A 25,155-nucleotide genomic window follows, 5' to 3' on the forward strand; every position below is an offset into this window, starting at 1 on the left:
CCAGTCCCCAGGGGACAGAGGACAGCAATGCCCCAGCAGTTTCCCAGCTCTGTTGCTGCTGGAGCCGGGCAGGACAGGGACCCACAGAGCGATGTGACCACAGCTGGTCACGTCTACCCACAGTGTTGGACCTGCTCCTGGCACAGGGGTGTTTGAGCCACCCACAGCCCACCTACCTAGGCAGGTCTCCTCTCCAAAGGTCTCTTCCGAGGTCTGCTGCCCATCAGCTTCCAGCCCGAGCTCTTATACTTGGGAGGGGGTGAGACCAGGTGCTGCAATTGCACACAGGGAGCTGGGACCTGCTGCCTGGGTCAGGCAGGGAAACCTGCAGCCACGGGTGATTTTCCAGCATCCTTTTCTCCCTTTAAAGACCTCTGGAGGGGCAGCTTGTTAGTGGTGTTTTCAAACCTGGCTTAACACGGCAAACCTGCTCCAGCTGGGCTGCAGAAAAGGTGAGCAGGGGTGATGTATCTGATGGCCTCTCCTCAGGGCTCGCAGCTGGAGCACCTGTAATCCATCTGCGCTGTCTGCAAGGTGACATGGTTGGCTCCAACCCTGTGAAGAGGAATGGGGTGACAGCCTGCACGTGCTGCCGGATGGGCGCTTCCCCCATCCGCCTCTCCACAGCAGGCACGGGGGGTAGCTCCTGCGAGAGACCCCCCACCCCAGGTACCTTCACCTCCCCTCCACCGCCAAACCTGCTCCTGCCAGCGGCTCAGTGCCTCCCACGCCACGCTGCCCCGGCCGGGTCTGTGAGCGAGGACGGAGGAGCGGGGCAGGCAGCAGAGGTGGCCGCAGCCAGCCTCATCAGCGCGCTGCATGCCGCTCTCACCGAGCAGCTGGCAGCAAAACGTCAACTAAATAAATGGCTTGATTGCCCCGTTATTAGTTACTAAATTAATCCTTTTGTCAGCACTTAACAAATGCTGAGCTGTTGGCTCCTGGCCTCAACCTAGTAAATTGGACACCCTGTCTGGGGCCTGATCCAGCACAGCCCAGCTGTGGGCTGCAATCCTCCCCGCACGAAGGCTGCGTGTTCCCGGGAGCATCGGTCTGCCCTGGGGAAGTGCCCGTGAAGCAGGTGAGGGGGCCGGGATGGCTGGCTGCAGCCCCCCCCAGCACCCACGCTGCCTGCCAGCCAGCGAGCAAAGGCAGAGGGTCTGGCTGCCCTGCAGGGCTCCCCTGCAGCTCTGGGGAAGGATGTCAAACCGTCTTCTCCTGCAGAATGGGCAGGCTGCTGCGGGGGGAACAAGGCTTTTCCTTGCTTCCTCAGCTGGGAAAAGTGGCTACGCAAACCTGCATGAAGAAACAGCGGCTGTAGAGGCAAAATTTCCCATCTTTGGCTGCTGAGATCCCGCTTTCAGGGCTAGGCCAGCTGTCCCCGGCCCGAAAGTCCTCTCACGCACTGGTCTTTAAACCAACACAAGAAATTGAGTTTAGAAGTCTTATCCAAACTGTTTTTACCATTCCAATCAGGAAACATGCCTGCAGCAAAATGGCTTTTGAATCACGGTTGAAAGCCACGTCCTAGTTTAAGCAGGGACGGAGGTTCAGCCCTGCTCAGTGCCTCATGTAGAGCCCTTAGGGGATAGATCTGATTTCCCAAGGAATCTCTAACATCTTCCTTCAACTGCGCTTCCTCTCCTCATTTACCCCCACTGGAAACAAGAGCCAGCATAACCAAGGTTTTTATCCTCAAATTTTACTGTAATTAAAATACAGAGATGCAGAATATTCCCAGAAACACACTGCAAAACAAACCAAGCAAACAAATTCAGTAGGAAACCAATTACAGACAATGAAATGATAAAGAACGAAAGTGTTCTCCGGAGCCCAGCACCGTACACGGGACCGCATGGCTACAGTGACAGTTTTGGGTTGCCAAAGGCCTCCTCGGCTCTTAGAGAAGCAGAGTCGGGCCCCGGCATCTGTCCCAGCAGCTCTGCGCCTCTCTCTAGCCATCTCCACGTTCCCACTCACACTGTTGTTTTTACAAGGATGACTTTGCAATGGAGACACAGAAATGACCCACCCACAGGGACAAGAGCCAACGAGGGAACCCAGAGGAAAAGAAGTGGGTTAAGATTTTCCACACACAAAACACAAGGGGAGGGAGAGGGGTGGAAGACATGCACTTCTCTCCCAGCCAGGGCAGCTGCGGGGGCAGAGTCGCCCTCTCTGCCCTCCCAGCCAATATGAGTGTGGTTTAACGAAGGTCTTGGTGGGACCTTTGGAGAGCTCTAGCCAGGGGCAAGACAGAAAGCTAAGGCGGGGGGATAAAAAATGAAGGTGAAGGATAATCAGACAAGCGAAAAGGAGGAGAGGATGTGCCTGTGGGGTCTCCTCTCAGCCGGGGCACGTTCCTTGGGCATGGGGAACGTCCAGCCGTGGCGGGGCACAGGGCTGCGTGTAGGGCCACATCCCACCTCCACCACAGGGGAGACCCAGCCCCACCACGGGGAGATCATAACAAAAGCCTGGGGGAGATCTGGGAAGGGGGTGGTGGTAAGGAGGGAGCTGATCTGGCACTTGGACCATCCGTTGGGCACACTGATCTATCTAAATGGAAACCCCTAGCCATCATCACTACTATGGAAGCTGGGCACCAGCCAGGCGTTGGACCACCACCACACACCAAAACCCACATTCGCTCACTTCCCTTTCTGCGCTCCTCCCTAGGACAAACTCGATCGTGTTCATCCTCTGATGCAGAGCCTGTCCTAAGAAACAAATTCCCTCCACGCTCCCCCTTTTCTTGCTCCCCCACTCCTCGCCTCCTCCTGTCACCAGTCCCTCCTCATCTTCTCACTGTCACCTGAAAACTGGTTATCTTCCTTGTACTAACACCCTTCAATCCTTCCCTCCACCTCGGTGCTGCCCCCCCGCCCCCATTCTGCACCAAGCCCCCCCGTCTAGTAGCAGTGGGATTTAGGCACAACGTAGTTTTTGCCCTTCTTGCCACAAAGGAGCGGTGGGAGAAGGGCTGCACCAGTGGCTCAGGTGGACTTTTGAGATGGCTGGAGTCTCTATAGTGGGGGAGAAGGAAAGATGGGGCATCCATCAGGAGCCAACAGCTTCCCTACCCGATCCAGATCCTACCGTCCTGCAACCAAAGCTCTCAGGAGGTGTCTTTGCTCTTCAACTGGCAACACCGACCCTGTTTTCCTTCTGCTCTGGCACTGAGAGTGCGCAGAAAAGCAGCCGGGGGCTGGGTCACCTGGATGAACCGAGCAGGCCTACCACGCTAACAGAGACATACTTTCCAGAGGCCTTTGAGTCCTGCATAGTTACATATTCCTGAATGCCTGTTAAGTGGTGTGAGGCCCTGGTTTTGGAGTAGATTTAATCTTCTCCCCTTGCCCGCTAATTTGATCTCTTTTGCTAGTTACGGTCCATGGGTTCTCTGTTAGCTGGGCTGTAAGAACAGCGATTTAGGCTGTGAGTTCCCCTCACAACTCTTCTCTCCTTCTCCAGGCCATCCCGCAAGGAAATGGCAGTTCCAGATGAATGGAGAGCTTTACTCCATTTACTGCAAGGACACGCAAAAGAGCAGAAATAAAAAGTCGGGAAACCCTCAGGACCCCTATGGCCTTCCTTAATGCACCTTTATCCCATTTTCCACGCCTGCTCTGCACACACAGTGCCTGCAGACAACAGCTTGGGAAGGATGTATTGCCTCTCCCAGCAAGAGCCTGTGTGGGACACTGGTTAGCCAAAAGCACGATAAGCTTCCCATCACCAGCCCAGGGGTGGCCGGTGAAGTAAAGCCCCTTAGACACTGTCTTCTCCTGTCCAAGGCCTGGGAGAGGCAGTTAGGAAGAAGACCATCTTCTGTCCCAATTGGTAAGAAACTACCTTTCTAAGAGGGTTGCTGACAGCACAGCTAGTTACGCACAAGCAGCTTTTAACTTTGGGGTTAGAGCTGGCTTCAGGAGCAGTCTGTGATCTGGAATAAGAAATGAGATGTGCTCAGGGAGAGCAGCGAGCAGAGATCCACGCAGTGCAAACTGTCCTCCTGCTTTGCAGGGCGTTTGAGGCAAAGGAAGAACATACAAGACTACTTCTGGCCTTGCCAACTGCCACGAGCACTCCAGCAAAGCACAGGCACACATCAAGGCCTGATGCTTCTGTGAAGCCGCTGCCTTCAGAGACAAAACCGACACGTCTGGGTCAACTTGGCCTTCACCGGAACAAAAGAGACAAGGCGAGGAAATGCACACACATACCAAATGCTGTTTCCTCTTCAGAAACAATGATGTAGGTTAAACCACTCTCATGCTATCAAGAGTAACACACTGTGGAGATCAGCAACTTCTTGCCACTGCAAACAGCAGGGACTGCCCAGCGAAGGGTATGGAGAGAGACTAGTACAGGGACACAGCAACTTACGTCAGCCCAAAATGTGGATTTAATAAAGGTCTGAATGAAAACTGCTTCACAAGCTGAAGAACATTCAGCCAAAATGGTGGCGGGGGAGTTGTACTTAAATATTCCCTGATGTCTGAGTCCTAAGCACAAGAGAGCAGCGAGGAAGCGCAACAACCTCCAACGGGAAATGAAGATCAAGGAAGTTGGCTTCAATGTCCGAAAGATAGGGCAGAAAGTAAACAAACCGCATAGATGGGAGAAAGGGGATTTTTCACATTCCTTTGGTTTCAATAAACTACGCTCTTGGGCAACAGAGGGGAAAACATCCTCTAAAACGTGATTTTTACTTTGAACAGGACCCTATATAAAAACTATATGCTGGAAGTGCCAACGATGACTATGTAAACTCCTCTGCGGCAGTGGCACAGTTTTGTTTACCTGGCTGAAGACATGCCTGTGGACCGATACGTACACACACGCTTACACAGATGCATATTTATAAAATACAGCACAAGCACTGCTTCACTTGCCTATGCATTCAACACCTAACGACCTAAGCTAATCACCTGCCAAAGTCAGGAGCAGCAGAGTTAATGGTGAAGCCTGTGGCTTTCCTCATCCCAAGAATTACAGGGGACCTTGGAGTGAGTCAGTGAGTGTGTGTGTGCACGTGTGTGTGCGCGATGCCACATGGCCCCTTGAGCGTCATGGGCCAGGCTGAGGATGGCTGTGACTCCCAGATGGGTGCAGGTGTCTGGGTTTCTGCGGCACTACAAGTGTGGGTGGGCTATTTAGTGCAACATGGTCATTTGGAGGAGCTGGGCTGAAGCCCCAGGAGCAGTGTGTGGAGCAGGAGTTGCTGGTGCCCCGTGCAGGCTGGCTGCTGCTGGAGCATGCTCAGCCCTTCGGGGAAGCATTCTCCAATGTGGTGCAGCCCACTCATACCCAGGCCACCGCTCTTGGGGTGCTGAGTCACGGGGAGAGCGATGCTCTCAGCTTCCCCTCCCTCCCTGCAGCAGAATTTGGGTGGCATTTGGGAACACGCTTGCTCATTGTTACTAGTGACATCTGTGGAGCGAGAGTACGGTCTAGAGTCAAAATGTCCCTGTTGCAGATGGGGATACTGCAAGGACTTCAAGGGTCAAACCCAAAGGCTCGGTTTATCTCTCTGTGGAGCATCACTACCTGTGCTGTGCTGCAACATCACAGAGGCCTGGCAGATGCCACTGTCAGCTCCTTCCCCAAATGGGAACATACAGCAGCTTTCATCATCCTGCCTCTCACCAGGAAAATCTGTGCAGAAGTTGATGGCCCAGGACATATCATGCTCTTGTGTGGCACCATCCCTGGAGCTGCTCTGCTGAGCTTGAGGGTTCCTTCTCTGAAGGGTGCAATTCAGCCAAGGAGTAAGTGACTGGGAGCAGCTTGTGGGATGGGCCTTGCAAAGAAAAGGTAAAAGGTGCAGGGCAGGAGGGAGGCTTCCCCCTCTTCACAGTATCTCTCCTTTGTGTCAATGGGACTTTCTTCTACGGTTCTCTGCCGGGCAGACCCCCCCAAACACACCGCCCAGAGCCAAGGGAAGGGGTGTTTCAGAGGCTGTCTTCCCAGCTGAAGTTGAATTTGACTACACAACCCACACTTCAAGCCAGGCATAGTTCCTCCCCCTCCCCTGTTACTCCCCCCACCTTCAGGCAGATGGAGCCTGACACCCTCTCCCACCCCTCTGTGCTTACAAGAGCAAGAAGGGAGGAAGGAAACTGCAAGACAGACAACGGCACCTTTAAAGCCCTCGGAGTAAAGATGGTTCCCGGTAGGTGATGGGAGTGAAAGGCATTGACAGCGGCTCTGAGCCAGGCAGGTGGTGCTGAGCAGGCTGCAGCCGGAGTCTGCTCGGGTGCTTGACCCTCCCTGAAGCGGCTGGTTCCAACTCAAAGAGGTGCTGTGTAGGGGGAGAGTATGGGCAGGTTGATCTTTTGGAAGGGAGCTGTGACAGGGATTAGTCAGCCTTGTCCTTCTTCTTTGCGGTGAAAGGGACTTTGCTGGCGACCGCACTGCCCATGGCTCCGACGCTGCCGGTCACTGCCGAGACGCTGCCCTTCACCAGTCCGACGCCAGCAGCAGGGACGCTGGTCACAGCTGTTTTGGTGAGCTCCAGGCTCTTGCTGCCCACCCAGGCGACTCCTCCCAGTGTGGCCCCCACGGCTCCCCGGGTGATGCTGAACAGGCCGCCCGTCACTCTCCAGATCACCCCTGCCTGCTGCTGTGGATGCTCCTTGCTGGCATCTGTGGGGAGAAAGAGAAAGGGAAGGTTAGAAGCGTCTATGCCAAAGACCTTCTCCCTGGGCACCTCTTCCAGCCCAGGAGGGTTGTCCGCCATGGTGCACGCTCCCGTATGCACGGTGCCTTGCAGCCCCTGACCTCTCGGTGCCTGAAGGAGGAACCACGGTGATCCCAGGCCTACAGCATGACAGGAGAGAACTCTGGGAAGGTAGGGAGTGGGAGCAGAATTGCCCATGTGACAGAGAAGGGAAGAAGGTGGCTCAGTTACAGCCCCAAACTCGCAAGCCTCAGTGCTGCAAAGCAAAGCAAATCCCACTAACAAAAGATGTAATTCCCCTCCCCTGCGTGTTGGCTCACGCCAGTAAATCACGAAGACTAATGCCGGCATAGGTGGCATGAACTGCAGACAGCAACAGCTGACATTTGTGTGGCCTGCAGGTCCTCAGCATCTGTTCGGAGGCAGGTCTGCGCTAATGTCAGATGCGGGACTGAGGCACAGCACAGACCTATCCATGAGAACTGTAATTGAGCTAGCACAGATAGCAAACTGCAGTAAAGATATAGTGACACAAATGTCACCTCAGGTTGTACAAGCCCTCCGGAGATCTCAGCTATGTATTTAATAGTGTTAAGACAGTGCTTAAGTTGCTACACTATGTCACTGCTGGTTTACCTGTGCCAACTGGATCAAGGCCAGCATGACAAACCCACCCAAGCTGCCATCGCACCTGCCCACAACACTGCAGACGTAATGTTCACAGCTCGCCACTTCTTGGGAAAGGGTTGACTCTGAACTGCTGCTCATGGGATTCAAACCTGACAGCAATCCTGCTGGCCTCCACACAATCCTCTCCCTTTGCATCAGCTAACAATGCTACGTGCAGGCAGCAAAGGAGGAGCTGCTCTTTTTGTGGGGTGAGATATTTTGGATACTCTGACTTTTGATTCACTGCCAGTTCCGTACACGAGATGAGTTACTAATAATTGCAAAAATACAATAAAGCAATCCTGGCAGGAAAAAAAGCAAGCGCCAGCTGGGAATACAGGATCCCTGGAGCAGCAGCAGCCCTTCTAACCCATTACCTACTCAGAAGAGAGGTTGCACAGCGCTGATGCAGCAGGAGAGCTTTAGCCCCCTGCTAAATGCACACCCCATTTCCTGAGAAGTGCAGAAATGACAGGGATGGAAATGGCTTTCTGAAAGCCTGCATAAAAACACGGTGCAGTCGTGCCTCTGCAGAGAGCCCAGGATGGGGGCCGTGTCAGCACCAGCCACCGCCTCAGAGCAGAGCGCTGCAGAGGCTCCACCAGCGCCCCAAGGAAGGAGCCAGTCTGCACCGCACAGCCCTGCGTGCACCTGTCTTCCCGGCACGGGTGCAGGGACAGGCCTGGCATCTGTCCCTGGGACCAAAGAGGGAGACACCCCGGCTGCGGCACCCCAGTTCAGCCACCCGCCCAGACCAGGCTGCACAAATGGACTACCCTAAGCAGGTGGACAAGCTTAACACAGCTAATGGCAGGTAGCCAAGAGCTGCTGGCTGAATGCACTTTCTTTTGAGAGCCCAGCCCTTCCACTGTGCTCTCTGACACACTCAGCTCCCCCCACTCCCTTTCTCTAAAGCTCCCCACTCCCTGAGAAGAAAGGCCCCTTGTTTATCCAGCCCAGTAGCAGCTTCTTTCCTTGATTGTTAATAATATTCCAGGCAGCAGAAAACTCTACCTGGAAACCCCCCTTTGATGCCTCCACCGACTTTCATTTCCACACAGATTAGAGCCAATGCTGATGTAGGCAGTGGATTTCCTTTGCCAGCAAGCAAAGACCTTGGGAGTGCCGGGAGGCTGGCCCAACCGCTCATCGAGTTGCAGGGACTTCGCACGCTGCACACCCCGGTTGATGGAGATGTCAGACCTAGTCAGTCTAAGCAAACATCTTCCTCTTACTGTTACTAACTTGTCTCACGCCGTGTCTTCACCACATCTGCTATTCAGTGCGCTTCTGCCAAGCTATCCTGTGAATCCTTTGGAGCAGAGACTATCTTCCCGTCGTCCGCATGTCACGCAGCACAGCAGGGTCTCTAAGTACTGCTGGAAAACAAGCTTTTTTCTTTTCTTTTTTTTTTTTAAACAAACCAACCAGAAGTCTGACAGAAAACACTCAGCAGCAGCAGGGCACAGATTTTATCCTTGGAAGCACCAGCTGCCCCAGGGTGCTGGATGCACACGGCTGAAGGGACAACCTGACCTTGCCAAACACATCAGAGCTGCTGCCTACGCTACAAGCACTGGGGCAGATGGGAGGCCAGCTACTCACACTGGAGACTCTCAGACTGCACCGTGTTATCTGTGGGAAAGGGGGATTTTCCAGGCCTCTTAAGAAACAAATTAAGATATCTTCAGAATTCAAATTGCTAACTTTCAGGCGCCTAACACAGAAGTTTAAGTAAGGTGATTTGATTCCTCTGACTCTATTTCTAGCCAGGGAAGAGAAGGGGGCTTCTTCAAAGGAGGCTGCGTACAGCAGCCTAACCTAGATGAGGCATGAGCCTGAATTAGGTGGTGTGATGATTTTCTCCTAGGTTCTTTTGTCCTGGATTCTTCTAAAATTGTGCAGATTTTGGAGTCTTCTCAGAGTCATACATTTTCCCTTGAGCTTCTCCCAGGCTATACAGAGCCCTCCCTTGGGCAGGTTTCAGGACAGTGCCTGTGAGGAGTCTGGTGTTCACCAGCTCTGATGACTTGGAATAAGCCTTAGGTTACACATCTGTCTGATAATCTGGGCAGCAAAATGGAGTTTGAGAGGGGTCAGTACAGAGTTTCTGGTGTAGCCTAAGCAGCTACAGTTCTACCCAGTATACAGCATACTGCTTGCCTATTCCTCAACAATTTCTCTAGGTGTTTTTTTTTATTCCTCTCCCTCAATGCTACTGAGACCCCTTGGCTCCATTTCCAGTTCAGTTCCCAGCCCCCCAATGCGGCACACAGCTTATCCAGTACAGCCATTTTTGTGTTCTGTCTTCAGACCAAGGGCGGGAAGAACAGAGGGATCCAGAAATCCATGCAACTGTAAAGCAGGAATCTACTCAGTGAAAATCAGACTGGTCCTCCAAATGAACACAGTCCTCTGAGGATGGCAGGTCTTGTGTTCCAACTCCCCTGTCAGGGGAAGCAGGATCCTACGAACCTCCTGGTGTGCTCAGCTGCAGAACCGAGAGCTATATCAAAGCAGCAATAATCTTCCTGGCTCTCCCCAGGTAAATGTGCATCTGAGGCTACCTGGAACCCCTCTGTAGGAGGATTTAGGCCTCTGGAGCTGCCCAGCTATCTGAACAACACTACTGTGAAAATCTCTTAGATGATATATGAATGCCTGCAGATGGATAGTCCAGGGACCAGAGAAAAGGAGGCAAGTGCAGACGAAATTGAGGGGGGATGTTACTCTGCCAGCAAAGAGCTAAAACATATTGGAGGAAGTGCCGGGAAATACTAATGAAGAAAGACAAGGACAAAAGTTCTTTCTGATTAAGCTAGGCAGAGACAACAAAACTACAGCATGCTAGAGCACCAGCGCTCGCACGCTGCCTGCAGCTGGTCTGCAGCCACTCTCATGGTCCTTAAAACTCCACCGGTGGCAGGGAGCAGGGATGGAGGACCTGGCCCTAGGAGGGTGGGAGCTGTTCCAGAAGCATTCCTACAGCTCCAACACAAACCAGAAACTGTACCATAAAAAAAACCCAAAACAAACTCATGTTTGAATAGATCTGAAAAGAGAAAGAGAAATCCCTTGTGACCCTGACCACAAGGGACCACATCCTAACCTGGCAGCAAGCTGAAATAGGTTGTATTTGTTCTACACTCCAAATGATGTGTCAAAGGCTTTCTAGCCATTCCCAGTTAGTTTGTCTTCAGGACTGCAATAAACCCCACAGTAAGCTGTCATGTAAGATAAGCATCAGATTTACAGTGCAAATTAGTCTCTCAGACAACGGAGTGAGCTAAGCATTTTGTTGGCACAGAGGAGCCCAGATTAAGGGCGAGACAGACAGCAGAGATGAAATACACAAAATAATCAGAGAGACAGACACACAGCCCGATTAGGGGAACAATTCTGTTCCCTGGAGCCGGCCGCAGCCCATGCTGCTCATGAAAGCTCTTCACCATCTGCCAAGCCCTTTTTCCTTTCCATCAATGACCTAGCCTTTTCAAGGGTCCCTTCAGCTTCACTTCACCCCCTGTCAGCTTAGAACAGAAGAAGAAGGAGAAAAAGAGATGAATAAAACACATTCCTGTGTGAACGCTGGCTCTCTGGGCTGGGGTCGGCACCCCACACGACAGGCCCTCCTCCTCAGCCACAGCCCTCTGCAGTCCCCACCGGCTTCTTTCCAGAGCAGGGGTCCTGCCTGCTGGGGCTCCAGACAAACCCGGGTCTTCTCATCTGAACCCAACAGCATCTATGACTCAGGGCAGAAGTGAGATCGATTTGTCAGTAATAACAGATACAACTTGCAAAGCCGCCACGGTGACTCCTCAGGGCTTTGCATTGCATTTATTTGGTGAGACAAAACGATAGCCTGCGCTGGTGCCCAGTACAGATGGCACGGGCGTTACTCTCCCCCTCGGCCCCCGCTGGCAGGTGATATGACAGGCAGGGAGAACTCTTTACTTTAAAAAGGACTTGTACAAGTTGCTCTTTCCTACTAACTTACCAAAACAGCCCCAAGCCAGGAAAGCAGTGTCAGGGAGCAGCACTGGTTTTGCATCTTTAGGACTCTTCCATCCCTGCTGGGCCCCAGGCGAAGGAGCTGGGCTGGCTCAGAGACCAAAATGTAAACAGTCAATGACATCAGTCTGTCCCTCAGCAGACGCGAGAGGAAGGGATGAGGTCACTAGTTCAAGCCTGAATTATGCCTCTGGCAGCTATTAAGTGACCACTGGTGGATTTAGGCAGGTTCCCCACATAGAAAAATGTTTGGTCTGGAGGAACAAGCAAGGGATGAAGGGTGAGCTACTCATACAGTCTAGTCCCAGCTTTGCCCAGCTGATTTTTAAGCAACACTGAGCAAATCGCTCTGACCTTTATTGCCCCTGCACCACTGTGATTGAGGATGTGTGATTTTCTAAAAGCCTTGGTTGTTGAGTCACAAAAAAGCATGTATAGGAGAGAAGTTTCCAGTTCTGATGTTTCTTGGAGAAAAACCTGAAAGTTTGATTCAAGTGCACTCTTAAGGCTCTGAGAACCCCAAATGGGTTATTGTTATTTTTAACCTTGTGATTTTTTTGAGCCTACCTCAATTTGAAACGCATGGGGCTGACACTGCTGCTTTTCTTTCCCTTCTGTAAAGTGAAGTTTAAGTTAATGATCCCTATTTCCTTGTATTGCTGTGCTGACATGAAGGTTAATTAGGTACAGTTGGTGTGGTGCTTTAAACGAGGAAATTGTGTTTGTATTGTCATGACTGGCGCTGACAGATTCCCATTGACATTCTTGGTAGAGACGCCAATGACAACTTCCAATTCATCTCTGGAAAGGTTTCCAGACAAGTCACAAAGGCAAGAGAAAAGCTTGCCCCCTCCCCACGCACAGCAGCCTGCTCTTGCGGAGCTACACAAGTTTATCATGTAGCTGAGACTTTCCGTTTGGGCGATACACTCCTCTCACTCAGCACAATCAGCTGTAGTGAGCATTTACGTCTGAGATGAAGGAACTGCCATTCATGTCCTTTCTGTCATTTTAGGATCAAATATCTAGATCATGCAGTGTCACAGGCAAAGCGTAAAAAGGAGCACTACAAAGTGTTTATTCTTTAAACATTCGTGCTTCACTCCTACCGTCAGTCCCATGCTGCAGTTGTTTGGAAATGGCTTCACAGGCTCAGCAGCCGTGCTCTCCCCGGCCCTGCTCTGCCTAGGTGCTGAATGCTACAAACCAAGACGGTTGCCACCAGCAAAAAGCCTAGAAATGCCACATTGAGTTTAGCCCTTGAATTTTAAACTTTAACTCTGCAATCAGCAAGACATACTTGCCTCTCTCTGCAACAGGATTGTTCGGGAAGCTGCTGCACACAGCAAAGCAGGGGCAGCTGTCTCCACAGCCCAGCTCACCCCAGGGCTCTTCACTGGCACAATGAGTTTTAATTGTTCCTTGCACATGCCCCAGGAGCAGTATTAACTGCTGAAGCATCTACCTTGAAGCACTGAGAGACAGGGTTCAGGACGGTAAACGAACAGTAATATGGAATGGCTTGTTTTCCTTGGCTGAGCCTTCTGGGAGAAGCAGCAGAAGCTCTGACTCTGGAAGCGAGAGGCTCAGAGTTGGTTGGGAGTTTTCTGACTCTTTTTGTTGGGAAGCATCATGTCACCAAAACAGAAGTTGGTTGTAAAGACACGGTGGTATTGTTGAAACTTCCATTGAAAAGAGAATGCAGGGAGATTGGCCTCAGAGCAGCTAATAACCCCGTGGTTAAAGCATTTGACCAGCCTGGAGTCAGCCCAAGGACACTCCCCAGCCCCCCCCCCCGCCCGCTAAATGGCCCAAGCAGCAGCTGAATGCCATTTTCACTCTTTTTGTTGAATTGTTTCACTTTGCAAGAAGAGATGTTAATTGGAGGAGGAGTATAAACTTGTCCTCTCACCTCCCAAGTGCTTTCAATACCAGAGTGAAGATCTGCCCTGAGATGGGTTTCTTATTCTTGAAAAAAATTAGCAGTTCCTTTGCTTTGCCCTCCTGCAGAAGATGACTGTTTTCTTGATCCAGAAGTATCTTTTCTATATAGCTGTAACAGCCTGTAAGGAACAGCCAGAGCCCCCTTCAACCAGGATACCCTGGGACCCTTTTGAGCCATAATTCCTTATTTCCCCTCTAGGTTTACAAGACTTCAGCTACTCTGGTGGCATAGACGGGGTCTCTAAAGATGCTGAAGACCAGGATGGCCCACAGCCCAGAGGTAATGCTCCTTCTGCTCTAGAAAAATGCAAGTGAGTTGCAGGACAGACGGCATTGTCTACTAGAAAGGACGTGAATCAGGTAGGAGCCTGGAGACCCAGCTCTGTTCTCAACATTATTGCTGACCTGATGGGTAACAGCTACATCTCCTCTGCTTCCTCTCCACCTCACTGGCCTGTTTCAGCCATGGGTGGTATGACTGCCCAGACAGCATGCTGGAGATCCTGCATGGCCTGCAGTAGAGCTGGCTGGCAGGCAGGAGTTAGTCCCAGCTCTGCCAAGCCCAGCAAGTTGGGCAAGGCAGGAGTCCACCCTTTGCAGAGGGGAAACTAATGAGCACTGATTGGCCTCACGGTGCTTCTTAGAGACAATCTCCCAGCTCCCACTGGCCTATTTAACATCTCATCTCAGAAGGAAAGAAGTGCACACTGGAACAAAGTCCTTGAAAGTTTGCCATCCTCTGATATAGATCATAAGTGCTTAAGGACGAAGACTAGCCCTTTTTATACGCTTGTACAACAGCTGGTTTAAGAAGACCCTTGTCTCATTTGAAGCAGATGTCATCTCCCACCACAGTGTATAGGTTGTAAGAAAGACGAGCCCACAGCAGAGTCCTAGAGCAAAGCTACAAGTGGTGTTGCCCATTCAGGAAGAAAGAAATCTGGACTTACCACTTCTATCTCCATTGGCGGCATCTCTTTTTCTCAACGTGGAACATATGCAGAAGGTCAGGCTTTTGCTGCTGGCCAGACAGGTAACTAAAAAACCTACAGGATGTCTCAAGGCCACTGCAGAGTGGAGAGATGATCCTGAAAGGTTTCAGTTTGCCCCAGAGAACTGTGCACAGTGGCTGCTTCCTCCCTACCCTCGCCAACCTCTGGGTCCTCCGCAAGAAACTGCAATGGTGCTTTATGGCAAGTACGAACAGCAAGGGACAGCTATCAGCTGGGCTATACTTTCCCTCTCACTTGTGTTAAAAGCATCAAAAGTGGCCATCAGACTGAGTTTGTTTGAACTTTATGTCCCTGTCTGCTTTCAATTTCCACTCTCTGTTCCACCTACAAGCGCTTGAATCAGTCAAGAGGCTTGCTTAAAAGTCTGGCAAGAAAGAGCATATAAAAACTGCACCAATGGCTCCTTTTCATATTGGAGCCTCATCCCCGTGACACTGAGATTTTGGATCACAAGGACAGGAATCACCTCTTGCTGCTGCGAGGCTCTTGATCTCACTTGGGGATCTGTGGTTGGACCAGGAATAATCCAGTAGACTCAACGATTTTCAGTGGCCTCAAGCTTTAATGGTCTGAGGAGGAGAGCTTTCTGACATAAAATTTTATTCCTTACAAACAACCCTTCCTAGCATTTTTGCCCAGGCTGGAGACCATCTTTTTAAGCCTGCTCTTTGACCCATGCTAGCTCAGCTCTTGTCAGGGCACATCACCTCCTCTGTGAATTCTGTAACAGTGGTTGCACGTTCTTCACTGAGCTGCTTTCAGCTGCTTGTGATAGTACCTGGCACAAAAAGACCCCAAATGAATCAGAGGCTCTTGTTAAACAGCCTTGTTAATTCAGCTCTGATAAAGACACGGGAGAAAAAAAATACCAATATTTGTAAAATGAAAAAGGACAAAATCCATAGAGAAATAAAGGTCATTTTCACAGTTCTATGAGGCCCTTACAAACAATGGAGAGTAAATAACATAATCCAAGCTTATGTAAGAAATGACTTTTCTTCCATGCTCTAGTGCTACCCAGTGGATTTTAAACAAAGGCAGACTCAGCTAAGCCTCCTCTGTCCAGTGAGGCTAGAAGTCCTTCCCATGACAATATTGCTAACTCAATTTATCAAAAAGTGCCTGAAGTTTGGTCCCAGCAGCAGTTTGGGAGGGGGGGCATGGGAGTGAAAGACAGTCACATCTAACCAGCCCGAAGGTGCTCCGAGCTGCCAAGATCAGAGATCAGAAGTCTGCTGTGCTTGTTCATCAACTGCCACGAGTATTTTGTGTACTCTGCCACCTTATTATTAAAGGCTTAATCTCTCTACCTTATGGAAACACAGGATTGTCACTCAAGCATTTGACAGCTGAGATATCCAAGAATTTGTCCAAAAATACTCCCAGTAAAGTTGGGAACATATCCTGCCTTGCTAACAGGGGAGGATCCAGGTTCAGGCATTTCCTCTTCCCACTCCTGGAGCAGCTGAGCAATGGATGCTGATGCTTTCCAGCAGGATGGCTGGCACCAGTGAGAAATCTAGAAATTCCCCATTTACTCTGTGTGCGCCCCACCCCTCTCCAAGGCACATGGAGGAACTGAAGAAAAAAAATGGATGACAGCTCAAAAAGCAAAACCACAAATTTTGACTGACCTAAGGTCTCAGTGAAGATTTTTTTGAGTCAGAGAAATGACCCATTCATCCCAGAGGCTATCCAGGAGTCTTTCTGTCCATTCAAAGGATAACAAGGCAGTTAAGCTAAAAGCTGCCTGCTACAGAAGCAGCTGAACTGGGGATTCACTGGGGAGGCACGAATATGCTTGCCTGCTCATGCTTTAGCATGCCAGCAATGGGCAGGATAGGGCCTTTGTTATTCTTCTAGGTGTTTGATGGCATAGTCTCCAAAACTCGTTCTCCATCTCAGCTGTCAAGGGGAGAGTGCTGCAGTCATGAGTGGGCAGGTATGCTGCCTCTGGGAGCGAACAGATGAACAGGCAGAGCATCCCTCCCCCCCAGCCAGGCTGAATGGGGAAGGACAGGACCCATCCATGCCTCAGACGATTGGATCTATTCCGGTGCGAAAATCACACCCCAGCTCTATGCCCAAACCTCTCGCACATCCCCTCACCTCTGTCACTTCAAAGTGAGCCAGCTGGTCCTACCTGTTGTGTTGCCAGTGAGCCTGCCATCTGGAAATCTCAGCCCTGAATGCATAAATTAGAGGTAGTGCTAACACTGCCCAACGAGACATCGAACCTCCTCTTCTGTGCTGCACAGACAAAGAGCTGCTGCTTAGGAACATGAAGCCGCGAGTGTCACAGTTCCATTTGCTTCCTTCCATATTCATGTTCTTGCTCTTTCCAGAGCAGATTTCAATACAGCACAGCAGGGATCCCATGCACACTCGGCTTCCTGGTGGTTCTGGAAGGGCTTTGCCTGGTGCTGCAGGTAAATTGGATTTCTTCTTTGACACTGCGGCAGGACTGCCATGAGCCAGGGTCTAGTTTGGCTCTCAGAGACGCTGGGATATCTGGGCCTCCCTTTGAGATTAGTGCTTCATATAGTTGGAGGAATATCTGGAATAAGAGAGACTCCCGCCCACCTCCTTGGCACAGCCACCAGCTCAGCCCTACACTCTCAGCCTCTCTTGGGAGGTCTACCTAAGCTTGCTTTCGCCTACTACCAAGCAGCAATAAACAGGCTCTGCTTTATCTGAAAGGAAGGAGCCCCTGTCACCTCTTGGCTTTCTTCTGAGTCAGTCTTGACTGAGGGTATCCCCTGTCACTGCCAGGAGAAGACCGCTTGACCATAAAATTACCAGAATCGCAGTGTGTGCAGGCAGAGATCCTGATTCCCTCCCTGCTCTGTTTCTAGTTCTCCTGAGGAGTTTCTAGTCTGCAATGCATCTCTGTGGCGCTGGAAAGGGGGACATCAAACAATCTCCCACCAGTTTCATCAGGACCTTCCTTACCTGAAAGAAGTCTCTTCAGCCTGGTAAACCCAGTTCACAGCAGGGATTTCATACGAGACCAGTATCAGAAATTTGCTAATACTTCTGCTCTCATTCACTTTACCAACTGCTGAAAATCATTCCATGTTCCTGACTGGGATAGCGATGTGCTGGGAAAGGCTGAAAGCCTGGAGAACCTGAGATCCCTCTGGTCTCCGGCATCTACCTGTTTTGAATCAAAGCCAAGCAAAGCCAGACTTTGCTGTCAGAGCCAAGGGCTCACTGGAAAAAAATTCAGCAGCCTTTCAGGTCTCCACATTAAGACAACATTTACTGTCTTGATTCTGTAATGTAGCCCAGCCTGGCAATGCTGTCATGCTTTTGCTATCGGGAAATGAAGGGCAACATTACCCACCTCCACAGATTCCCCTTAAATTTTCTTCTGCGGTTCTGTACACATGGGAAGCAACAGGGCAGAACAATTGATTCCTTTAAAAATGAGGGAGTATCCAAGGATGCTTTCAAGTACCACGGTACAGAGCCGCAGGATCTGTGTGTCAGGTACCTTCCCAGCTTTCACATCAGGGTGCCCAGCTCAGCTTGTGGTCCACATGCATGCAGATGCTACCCTCATTCTCGACAGGATAAAACCTTCAGAAACTCCAGATCCCAACATGCCACACTCTAGCTTGGCTAGTGCAATCATTACAGAAACTCATTTGCACCTTTATTTCCCTCCCTTTGTTTCCAATCAGATGCATACAGGGAACGACTGGAGTGACATGAATCTAATCAGAGGCTGATGCCACATCAGAAATTCCATCAAGCTATCTTCCAGTCCCAACAAGCTCTCCACTGAAAGACAACATCTTGTCACGGCCTGGAGAACCCCTGTGTACATTGTGTCCCCAGCAGGGATTCTTAATGGGCTCAGTAGCCAGAAACTGGATTTTATTTTAGAAAGTACAAATAAAAATCCTTTCTATTTAAATACCCTCCTAGCTGTTAATGGTGCTTTTCTGGACTTTTTTCCTAGCAACAAACCAACTCTGTATTAAGGAATTCCAGGCAGAGAAATCTTAATTCTCCAACAACACTACAGCAGAGCCCAAATGGCCCTGCACATACATTTCATGCCTGCTGTGCACAAGTATACATCTGCTCAAGCGAAAGCTGCAGCAGCAGGACATTTGCAGTCCTGCTCACCATTCAGCCAGAACAACCTAAGGGGGCCGCTTCAATCCTCAGACGCCTTCAGCTTGGAAAATCCAGCTAACACCACCAACCCTAGCCTAGGCTGCAGAACTTACCGCTCTTAAATGCCGAGGCCTGTTGCTGAAATGGACTAAAAGACACGTGGCCTCCAATCCGCACCTTCCAGATTTCTGCTTAAGAAGTTTTATCAAGCCTCCTGTGGCTGCATTCAAGCATCTTTCCAGCTAGGGGCCACCCTGGGCACAGATAGATGCTGCCTGCTGAGCACTAAAGGCCTCTCTTCCCCTACAGCAACAACTTGGCTGTCTGAACTCTAGCTGGCTGATGGCAGCACCTGGATGCCGTCCAAAGGCAGTAAGTTTCTTGCAGCTGAATATGTTTAGTCCCTCTCCTAGGGCACAGTCTCCATTACGGAGCTATTGTTTATGACCCCAATTATCTCCCAGAAACTGGTCCTTGCCTGCAGTTAATAACCAAGGCTAAGTGATCAACCGTTAGGACTCCAGCAAACTGGTTGTTAACTTCTCTGTCGACCAAGATCAGCGTCTTTTACTGCTATTAGAAACTCAGATTAATGATGCGTAACAGAAATGAACTCTCCTGTGACACAGCTAGGTGAGGCCAGGTGAGGGGGAAAAGAATCACTCCTTTTTCCTGAAGGTATCAGTTGAGCAGGGAGGAGATGAGCCCTCCTTTAACTCCCTTCTCAGCCTCCCTGATGTCTGGGAGATGACAAAAAATATCTTATTTTTGCAGAGTACTTTGAACTTTTCTTGGGACCTGGATCAGGTGGGCAGATCTATATGTAAAATGGGCTCACTCTCCAGAAACTGCTTTCAGGGACCTCTTCCAAAGTGTAATTCCTACCCTAGTATTTCAGATTTCCAGCCGTTAACAAGAGCAGGCTAACACCGCAAACCCCTGTAGGGCAGGAAAATGAGACCTTACTTCAGAAAGAAAGGCCATACAGGACCAGCATGTAGTGTGTAGAAATGAATCTCAGGTTTCAAGGGGACATCTACGTCCAGTAACAGACGTATCGTCAGCCTTTCCCAGCCTACTCCTCACAGGCTGATTTGTAAAGCAGCCCTCCAACAACTCATCAGATAATAGTAGTTTCAATTCAGAAAAAGCTCATGCCGATTCCCTTTCACAGCTTTCTTGTCTTCTGAATGCTAATGGGAGACCATCACCCCTGTGCTCACAGGCTCACAAGGGCCACTAGGTATCTTACAGGACACAATTTTCTCAAGAGATTCACCAACACCTACTCCATAAAGCATGGAAGTCTGACTTTGGGGAATTACCACCATGGTCTTTGCCAGCCAGTCTGTCCCAATCCGTACAGAGACCCTCGGAGAGCACCAGAAAAATAAACCCAGGCAGTGCAGCTGTGCAACTGTGGGGCTCTGGGACAAACGGACAATGACACGGGAAGGGGAATGGTGGCCAGAACAAGCGTAAGGATTCCTGGCTGGTTATGCACAACATTAGGAGTTCGTTCCTACAAACGACTTTGGGTGCAGTGAGCTCGCTGCCTGAATCTCAGAGTGTGACTGTCTCCTCCTGCTGCCACAGATATGCAGGGAACAGGAGAAGGAATAGGGCACTGCTTGCTGCAAGGTCTTCTGCAGCCAACCTCCCCTGCTCAGATGCCTGCCCCTCCAGCTCCCTCCTGACATCTGAGGAGCCCGCACTGGGACAGCTGACGTTCAGGACTCTCCCTCCTCAACATCTGTCATATGCTGTCCAAAAGACATTTATCCTCCTAGCACACTACGCATCAGCTAGGAAAAGGCAGACAAGGAAGGAAACCATCGGGAACAAAAGAAGGCACCTTTCCCTGCCTGACCAACTGCTGGATGATAGAAGACCACAGATGTGTGTCACCATGGGTGACAGCCGGGTGAGGATGAATGCGTCTGTGCCATCAGTAGATGGTGAAGGAAGACCCAGTGATAGTTAGAGGAAGTAACAGATTTTCTGGTGGTGTGAAGAGGATGCAAGGATCATCCTGCACTGATGGAACAGCACTCAGAGAGTGGAACATTTCCTGCTAAAGTTTGCTAGCACTTTTTCTGTCCTGCCTGGTCCATTCCCAGCCACAACCCCCATAACCATGTGTACATGGCGACACTTTCTAATGAAAGTGGAGCACTATTTATTGTGTGTGTGGCTGCCATCAACAGAGAGGCTCTGTCAGCAGACATCCCAGCACCCAGGTGCCCCACAGAGGCACCTGAAGTGCAACTGCAACAAACACAAACAAATGCTTGTGGTGTGAGGCCATGCCTGTAAGTCAACAGCCACCAGCTAGTGACCACATAACAACTCACAGGGAGCCTGTGGGCCTGCGTGGTCCTGAGGGGAGCTGAGTGGCTGCCGAGTCCTCAGCTGCCGTTCTCCACCAGGGCTTGGCAAGAGCAACGGGGCCACCACTCCCAGAGACTGCTCAGGCAGCTTTAAAAACACACTCTTTCATCCTTATGCATGGATTTACTTATTCATGTATTCTCAACAGAAGCACTAACGGCCATAATTGGATCCATTACTGGGTTATTAGAGCTCTCAGTCACTGCCTCTGCAGCCTTGCGTGGTGCTGGGGAAATGCACAGGAAGAACAAACAGGGCAGAGGCACGGCCAGTGGCAGGGGCTTTAAAAATTCGTTAAGTTGTTGCTGTGGCAACTAAGACAAAATTTCTGGCAGGGACTGCGATGTGTGGGGAACTGTAAACTTCTCCATTTGTGGAAAACATTGGTCATGTCTCTGAAAGGGAGGTGGAGGAAAGACAGAAAGAAGGGCTCTTTTCAGAGACTGCTACAGCAAGAGCCAAAAAATGGTCTGCTCGCAAACTTATCCTTATGGCAAGCCCTGATGACGGTTGGATTCTACATACCAGAGCTTCCCAGGAGCCAGTGCACCGAGACAGAGCTGGCGTGTATGGAGGAGCACTTCTAGGTATTCAGTCCAGCTGGTCTTGATTGCCCGGAAAGCAACTGAACCGCTGCACAGACACAGGCAGCGCTGGAGTCCACTTGCTTCTACCTTCACCTGCCTCCTCTGCCCCATAACCTATCGAGGGTCTCCATGGAAAATGAAGCTCGTCTGAGAATTAACCTCCATTGAGATGATAGATTCTGGAACACCAACTTTCCATCCATAAACAGCGGGAAATGGAAAAGCAGTGGTTAGGTCTGGAAATACTAAAATTTGGCTAGGAAGGCTGAACCTGATCTCAGAAAATACTGTATGTTTTCAAGATAATCAGCTCTCTCAGCAGTCAGGACAGCAGTAACCACCTGGATGAAATGTCACATATCCTGACAAACTTCAGAAGGTGTCCACTACTTTACCATCTATCTCAACATGGGTTGCAAACTTTCAGGTTCAGCATCTTAAGTTCATGTTTAATTACAATGCAGGACCTGCAAAAGCAGAATCAGCGTTGATTTAATGTTGATTGATTTAACATTGATTGATTTAACATTGATTGATTTAACGTTGATTTAGGCTAAACAAGCTGTGTTGTGCCACCTATTTAATTTTCTGGGAGATCCCCCCATTCCTGTCTGAGCCTGCTGACCTAGCATAGTCCAATACCTCCTGCCCCCCACCTTCCCTGCTCAAGGATCACCGTTGATCAGTTTGTTACTTATGAAGTAAATAATTTAGTCTGGAAACTCAGAATGGCACAGATGCCTGATGCGAGACTCCAAATTCTCTCAAGTTTAGCGTATAGGTTGGAGCTACCAAATGAGCACTTTGCAAAAAGATTCAAGAGTGACAGCGGATGCTGCCAGCAGAAAATTTGCCTACTGAGAGATATTGTATAGCCAAAATGATTGATGAGGATTTCAGTTTTTCTCTGGAGTCAGCAGCTTAACTATGAAGACTTTATTGCAAGTTAGACTTGCTTGGTGGGACTGATTTCCACTGTGAAAGGAGGAGCAGAGGGAATGGGAGGACAAAGATATGGGACTGGTGTCGGGTCAGCATGGGGGAGCGGTATCTAAGCAGCCCCATTGTAATGCCACCGGTCTCCTCTCCTCTGTCCCCTGGTGCCACGGAGGCTCACGGCTTCCTGACCCTGGCCCTCACGGCTCACACAACTTCACTGCATTAATGACCTCAGTGAGAATTTTTTAAGCTGACTGACAGCAACCTGGAAAAAAAACCCACCCAGGAGCTATGAAATTGCACCATTGCCAAAGGGGAGCTTAACACAGGGCAGGAAAGAGGCACTGGCTAAGTGCACAGGAGGTCTTTAAATAGACACCCTGGGTCTGCTCTGCACAGCATTAAGGATCTTGGTGAGTCTTTGAGGTCAAGGTAAGAAATGAGTACTTGCAACCTCAGTGAAGCTTATGCTTACGATACAGCTCTAATTATCCCGTTAATCAAAGTAAAAATCCTTCAGTTTTGCAAATCCAGCCAGCAAAAGGCTGCAAATTCACAGCTCAGTCACTTAACCCCCAACTGCCCCACACGCTAGAAAGCCAAGGAATAGGAAGTTTTGAAAGGCTTCAAAATTTTACTCCACTCCACCTCCTTACAACCTTCTATCTTCATTCCTAGCCTACAACACTTGGATAAGGACTTGTTAACAAGGAGGTTTAGAGAAGACATGTAAGGCATTACCTGTCTGCAGTTGTTAAAATCTTAAATCTGTAGTATATGAACGTTGTTTGTGCAGACAAAAATCTTTTGTTGGCATAAACATCACCTCAGTCCACATTTCTGTCATTCACTGAAGTGTATGGCATATATCAAAACCTTATGTATTTTATTCTGGTCAATGGAGTTCATGGTGTAGTTACTTCTAGTGAACAACAGAATTCTCTTCACTGCAAACTTCTTTTAAAGTACCTTGCTGCTTCGAGACGCGCAGACTTTGGTTTAAATGCTACAGTAAGGGAGAAAAAAAATCAGTCTATCAAACAAGAGAAAGGTAGACCACACACAGATCACTTCTCAATTTCCAGAGTCACTGATGCGGTGAAGATATATGTTGCTTGAGAACAGGCTTGTCACTGGCTTTGGGTGGTGAAACATCAGCAGCAGTTAAGGTTGGCTGGAAAATTTTTACTGTGCACACACGACAATTTTAGTCTTGACCTTAGAGCTGGTAACACCTGCATCTGAGCATTTCCAAACTCTTAAGCAGTCCTAGGCCTTGAGAAAACAGCCTGCTCTCATAAATTAGGACCCTATCATAGCTGATTAGGTAAATACAAGTTTTACTTTAAGTTCATAATTTTGAGGGGCTGGCCATTTACTTAGGAACTCTTTTTAATTATGAAGAATTAAGTAGCAGAAATTATTGTGAAGCACACAGGCTACACATATGAGGTCTCTGACTCTGGAGATATCAAATATGGAGACTGCTTTTTTTTCAGGCTGATTTTCCGCCGTATACGAATATAAAACCACAGGATAATCATATTCAGTCCTCTACTGTCAGGTAAGGTAGTGGAGGTGCCACAGCTTACCACAGCTAAGCACGTTATTTAATTTTCATATAAGTAACCAAATCCCATCTTAGAAACATTTAGGTTATTTACCCTAGTACTCTTACTTGGATATCTAAAATCTTACTGGTCTTTTGCTTAGAAACTTAATTTGCAGCCTAAATTTATTCATGGGCCATTTATACCCATTTCCTCTTGTGCCAATGTTGTCTTTTAGTTTAAATTGCTCTCCTCCCTCCCTGGTGTTTACTCCTCTGATGTATTTATAGAGAGCATTCGTATCTCCTCTCAGGCTCTGTTTTGCTAGATTAAACAAGCCACATGCTTCTAGTCCTCATGAATACAATGGATTCTCTATTGCCCCCACCATCCCAGAAGCCTTTCTCTCTACCTATGTGCCAGTCTCATGTCAGGTTTTTTTGCACATGGGTGTTTGGTAGTGTGCAGAGAACTGACAAAGCCATGTATACCACCTTCTCCCTAAAGGGACAGCTTGCCTTATACAACGTAGGATTGCAGTTGGTTTTCAGTATATTGACAGAGTACAGTAATTTCTTTCATTAAGTAACATACTCTAACACTTCTCTTCCCTCAGCCCCCTAATGAGCTCTCAGCTTACACCAGACATTCTTGTTATCAGTCCTTAGGTGTATAGTCTTTTTTCTGGTACTGTTAAAAATTGTTACATTTCTATCATTTTGGTTATTGGTCATCAGTTTTCACTGCACAATATCCAAGCATTGCTACCAGTACTAGTAACATGCTAACTGCGTTGTATCACACCTTTTCGTACGTCCACACCCAACAGAAAATTTACCCTGGAATCTAGAAACTGCTCAAGTCATCCCAGGCAAATATCTGTTCCAGACTAGGAAGAGGAGTGGTTCTCCTTCAGCTCCAGCCTCCACCGACTGAGAAAATCACCACTTCATCTGCATGTGATCTCCTCCTGATACAGGGCACAAATCATGTTCTGCTACTGCCCGAGACTCCAAACCCTCTTGCAAGCATGCTGAATCCTGGCTGTGCAACTGGAGACCTTGGGGAGAAGCCAATTGCCCAGGTGATGTTTTTGCATCCATCTGGTTGCGAGGACAGATGAGGGGACTGTCCTGTGCAACAGTGTTTTCCGTGTACCAGCCTACCTTCCTGTAGGTAAGGTAACTCAGGTGGGCAGGAGAGAACCACTCAAAGAAGATCAAGCATAACTTTCTCTG

At 49.4% G+C, this 25,155-nt stretch overlaps 1 protein-coding gene across 4 annotated transcripts in view; it reads right to left on the bottom strand.

Annotated features, from left to right (window-relative positions):
- Nucleotides 1-1,686: 1,686 nt before the first annotated feature.
- Nucleotides 1,687-25,155, bottom strand: part of LOC128139548 (transmembrane protein 263-like) — a 249,534-nt gene continuing 226,065 nt past the window's right edge. For all 4 annotated transcript variants that reach the window (XM_052782106.1, XM_052782108.1, XM_052782105.1 and 1 more), the window contains one exon: nt 1,687-6,651. In XM_052782106.1, coding sequence (XP_052638066.1) covers nt 6,365-6,651 — 287 coding nt within the window. In that variant the 3' untranslated portion in view covers nt 1,687-6,364. The remainder of the gene's footprint in view (nt 6,652-25,155) is intronic.

Source organism: Harpia harpyja, chromosome 3 (genome assembly GCF_026419915.1).
Source record: "Harpia harpyja isolate bHarHar1 chromosome 3, bHarHar1 primary haplotype, whole genome shotgun sequence".
NCBI lineage: Eukaryota > Metazoa > Chordata > Aves > Accipitriformes > Accipitridae > Harpia > Harpia harpyja.